Source organism: Sinocyclocheilus anshuiensis, unplaced genomic scaffold, assembly GCF_001515605.1.
Source record: "Sinocyclocheilus anshuiensis isolate Anshui unplaced genomic scaffold, SAMN03320099.WGS_v1.1 scaffold799, whole genome shotgun sequence".
In the NCBI taxonomy this organism is placed as follows: domain Eukaryota; kingdom Metazoa; phylum Chordata; class Actinopteri; order Cypriniformes; family Cyprinidae; genus Sinocyclocheilus; species Sinocyclocheilus anshuiensis.
This window is the reverse complement of record NW_015548231.1, coordinates 634,457-639,218: the sequence shown is the minus strand read 5'-3', so window position 1 is coordinate 639,218 and position 4,762 is coordinate 634,457. Positions and strand designations below refer to the sequence as shown.

At 37.0% G+C, this 4,762-nt stretch overlaps 1 protein-coding gene across 1 annotated transcript in view; it reads right to left on the bottom strand.

The window, feature by feature from the left end:
• LOC107654630 (squamous cell carcinoma antigen recognized by T-cells 3) overlaps window positions 1–4,762 on the bottom strand; it is a 29,353-nt gene that overhangs the window by 6,884 nt on the left and 17,707 nt on the right. The window contains exons 8-14 of the mRNA XM_016441793.1: window positions 3,647–3,785; window positions 2,759–2,866; window positions 2,554–2,631; window positions 2,415–2,473; window positions 2,189–2,298; window positions 712–824; window positions 549–625 (exon numbers count right to left, since the gene is read on the bottom strand). Of these exons, the coding sequence (XP_016297279.1) occupies window positions 549–625; window positions 712–824; window positions 2,189–2,298; window positions 2,415–2,473; window positions 2,554–2,631; window positions 2,759–2,866; window positions 3,647–3,785 (684 nt within the window). The remainder of the gene's footprint in view (window positions 1–548; window positions 626–711; window positions 825–2,188; window positions 2,299–2,414; window positions 2,474–2,553; window positions 2,632–2,758; window positions 2,867–3,646; window positions 3,786–4,762) is intronic.

The window sequence follows — 4,762 nt, the reverse complement described above, 5'->3', positions numbered from 1 at the left end:
TCACTCAATGTTAACACTCTTGAGCTGCTGTGAGAGATTCTGTAGAGACGAGCTGAGCAACACTCCCCATTAAAGACCAGGGCATTTAAGGAGGTCGTCCTCCAGGAGTTATACAGCACAGATGTGAAAATTTGTCATGAACTTGTACACTCAGTGCCAAGAAGTGTCAGAGCAGTATACTTAGAGTTATGGAGGACATATTAAGTTCTAGAATATTACACTTGGTTGAATTAAATCTAGGTTGTACTCAATTCTGCAATCCTTAATTTAAACAAAAAGTTTCTTATTTTACAGATATTAATGGCATGCATTTCTCTGTTTTTATTAAGAATGTTTAATAAATTTCAATTTTGCCATCTTTCTATTATATTAGTGATCATTAAGAAAATGCATCTTTTATATTTAATCAGAGGGGGTGTACTCATTTATGCTGTGCACTGTATATCTGCTCGCTTGTCACTACATTACTTCTGAAAAAAAGGACATATATAAAAATGAAATGCATGCCAGGTATGCGGAAAATCCCATAAAGACTAGTTAGGACTTACTCTTGCTCTCTGCTCATTGACTCTGTTGAGTTTAGTCTCTGTTTTTTGGACTGCAGCATCCCAGTCTTCCAGAGAGCCTGTGAGAGACAACAACATCCACATAAACCCTACAAATCTGGGCACTCATATAAACAGAAATCTATATATGCATCAATTAACTCACCCTCCACTCTTTCAAAGTTGAGCAGGACATCACAAACATGCTCAGGGTAGTCTGATGTACACTGTACAGCTCTGTGGAGAGCCTTCCTGCAGTGAGCAGCATCTCCATATGACCTGATCCACAAACATACATACAGAGATAAAACAGAAGCCTTTACCTGCCGTTAAAGTTTTAAAGACAATAATATTAAATCAAAATAAGCTCAACCCTTAACTTATTATAAATACAAATTATTCTGAAGAGAACAAATACAACAAGTACTGGCAAAATGAGTCTGAATGTGTAACATTATATTAGATCTGTGCATTACAGTAGTTCAATTTTATAAATGTTCTCAAAATTGACTTGCTGACTCTATAGACTTTAAGCAGGTGTAGCTTAGTCTTCTTTTCAAATCATTTTGATTCCCACAAATCATACATCATTTTGAAGGTTCGTTTTGCCAGCACAGGCAAATCGAATGCGATTTTCATGCTCATCTCGTCAGTAAAGCCGGTTCTGTGATTAGTAGTAAATCTCCAGCACGTGCTTTCAGATGAAGTGGCATTTACTACACAGAGCCATAGTTCACTGACAAGCTACGATTCGATTTTTTGCACAGCCCTAAAGCAAAGTCTCACAGTCAAGGGAAAAATTATATTAACTAATATTATTGCACACAACCCCCTTCTGATCCAGTCAAATCCTGATGGATAAACATTATCCCCTACATTACTTCCTGAATATTCTGCTCCGTCAAACGTGTTGCAAAGGCTGTTTTATGTCATCTTTAAAACACAATGGTTCTAAAACTTTTTTGACTCAAAGGTACTCATCGTATAACACAATATTCAAAGGCTCCCCCATTATAGACGAAGATAATTTTGGTATTTCTGATCAGATTCTGGTTGAGAACCACTGCTTGCAGCAATAATACAGTGTCTAAAAATCTAATGGCGCTTTTCCACTGCGTGGTACGACTTGTTCAAAACAGTTGCGTTCGATCCTTCGCTGACTGTGCTGATTTAAATCTAGCGTTTATTTTGTGTTTGTGTCGCAAGTTCAGTGACGCAGGTAGTGACGATTCTCTCCGGCCAATCCGTGATCAGCAGAGTTTACACGTCACGTTTTGGTAACGGTACGGTTCACTTGGAACCCCAACCGAGGTGGTACTAAAAAAAGTACCAGGTACCAGGTACTGTACCCAGTGGAAAACCCCCCAAAAGTGAACCGTACCGAGCCGTACCATGCAGTGGAAAAGCGCCATAAGACCACTAGTGAAAATGCTTCCTTTTTGTCCTCAAATGAACACTTTTTTTCTCTCAAATTAAAATGAATTTCAGAGTATTTAATCAATATTTAATGAACTCCTCAAATTTGCATAAAACCTGCTGATCATGTTCTCCAGCATAATTTGAGAATGATCCAAAAAGCATCTTGTACATCAATGGAAGTGAAAACATCTCAACGGATGCACAAACTGATGAAAACGACTGACCTTTCCAGATTGTAATATTCCAGCCACATGTTGGCATATTTCGCATTCCCTTTTGTCATGATGCTGTCCCACAGTTCACGGGCCTTCTGCATGTTCTTACAATGTAAGGCCTGTTTAAAGCAATCAAACACAAGCAGCACTGTAACAACTACAGACAGACAGTAATCAGCAGAACGACATTAGTTAATGGAGGATGGACAGATGCAACAGTATAGTGTTTCCTCACCTCTATCCTTGCCCAGACCTGCATTATTGTGCAGGACAGATCTCCACTTTCACTGAACCCTGAGAAGCGAGATAGTAGTTACATGTGTCTTCTTACTACAAGTGCTCTCATACCTCATAAAAACAGACAAGATACTCACTCTCTTCTACATCCTGTTTCAGGTAGTCAAGGGAGCGTGCAAAAGCTGCCCGCAGCTCGTCCAACTCCCTGCTCCATTCTGCAATAATCAACAAATCCATCAGTAATAAATCATCAAATTCACTCATCTGATATCAGCTGTCAAAACTTGAGAATGTAAGAGCATACCAGTAGTAAAACAGAAAAAAAAAAACATATGCTCTTGCCTTTGCTGAAATCAACACGTCTTCTCAGGTAGCCCAGATTAGATTGCCAGATTTCTACATAATCAGTCGCCTGGATGAACCCTGCGTTCAGGGCCTTTTCAAACACATCTGAAAACAAAGAAATTATAATGCATGGCAATGTCAAGCCTTGTGTATTAAAATCATTTTTTCCATTCCTGCAAAATGTTTCTGCCATTCATAAACTGATTTAATATTGGAAACAGTGTTTTCATTTCTTTTGACCATTGAACTTGCTTGATTTCTTGACTTTATGACTACTCATACTATATACTCACTGGCCACTTTGTTAGGTAAACTTGTTCAACTGCTTAAGGCAAATATCTAAATATTTGGGCCTCTTAGTACCAACTGAGCATTGTTTAAACGCCACAGCCTACCTGAGTACTGTTGCTCACCATGTCCATCTCTATACGACCACACTGCATCTTATGATGGCTACTTCCAGCAGGATAACACACCATATGTGACAAAGCTCAAATCATCTCAAACTGGTTTCTTGAACATGATAATGGCCACTATGCTCAAATGCCCTCCACAGTAACCAGATCTCAATCCAAAAGAGCACTTTGGGTAATGGGAGATTTGCATCAAGGATGTGCAGCCAACAAATCTACAGCAAATGTGTGATGCTATGACGTCAATATGAACCCAAATCCAGCAACTTGAGTGTATGCCACAACTAGATACTAGCAAGGTATAACAAATAAAGTGGCCGATGAGTGTGGGACTTTCAAAAATAAATTTAAAGAAACTTCACATAAAATGTCAAGCCAATATTGTGATTAGCATAATTAGGATTTTTGAATTCCCAGATATTGCCTTTCCTTTCCTTTTGTTTTATTTATTTATTTATTATTTTGTAAGTACCTGTCACTGTCTGATGGTCAGCCCCATGCCTCTCTAGAGCCAAAAGATAGCTCTTCCACAGGCCCATGGTCCAGGGACAGTTCCTGACGGCTCGCTCATGAGCAGATAACACTAGGTCTTTAATTTTCAACTGACGATCCTGGGGTAGAACAGAAAAACAATTATGAACAAAGTCACAGAATCATTTGTAAAAAAAATTGTAGCAGTCCGAGTAGATGAGTGACCAAGCCTACGTCCACCAAGAGCAGCTATTTGAGTCAAACACAAAAATGTAATTTAATCACCAAACATTCTGACTGTGGAATACTACTATTTCCAATTTGACAAAAGAAAAATAGGGAAAGGTCCTGACATCCTGGTCAAATACTGGTTTGAACAGGTCAGAACATCAGAATTATGGACTATGTTTCAGACAGATGCAGAGGAAATGAGAATAACTATAATGCTGTTCTAGAAACATGTCTGCACCCTCAGGTTGCGTGACAGCCGATTTTTCCAAATGTACAGCATGTAAATGTTGTTTTAAGGATTAATTGGGGAAAGAAATCATTATCTTGATTAATCCAAACAGCTGTTTGGAGAGAGATCGTGACAGCTTTTCTTGCTTGTTTACCTACTAAAGGACTATTCATATAAAATGCAAAAATTGCAGATGGCCTATTCACAGCAAAATGTAAACAAATATACATCAGTATGAATCACAAGCAAATTCACAATGGATACAACAAAACAGTATAATAGATATAATATCATGATAATTAATAGCAGCATTAATATCTTTTCACACCAACACAACACATATATATATTAGTGCTGTCAAACGATTAATCGCGATTAATCGCATACAAAATAAAAGTTTTGTTTCCATAATATATGTGTGTGTTCTGTGTATATTTATTATGTATACAAATACACGTACATACAGTATATATCTTGAAAATATTTAAATTTATATGTCTATATTTATATTCATATAATTTATATTATAAATAAATATATTTGATATATAAACAACATATTGTTCTGAAATATATACATGCATGTTTGTGTATTTATATATACACATAATAAATATACACCGTACACACACATTATGCAAACAAAAACTTTTATTTT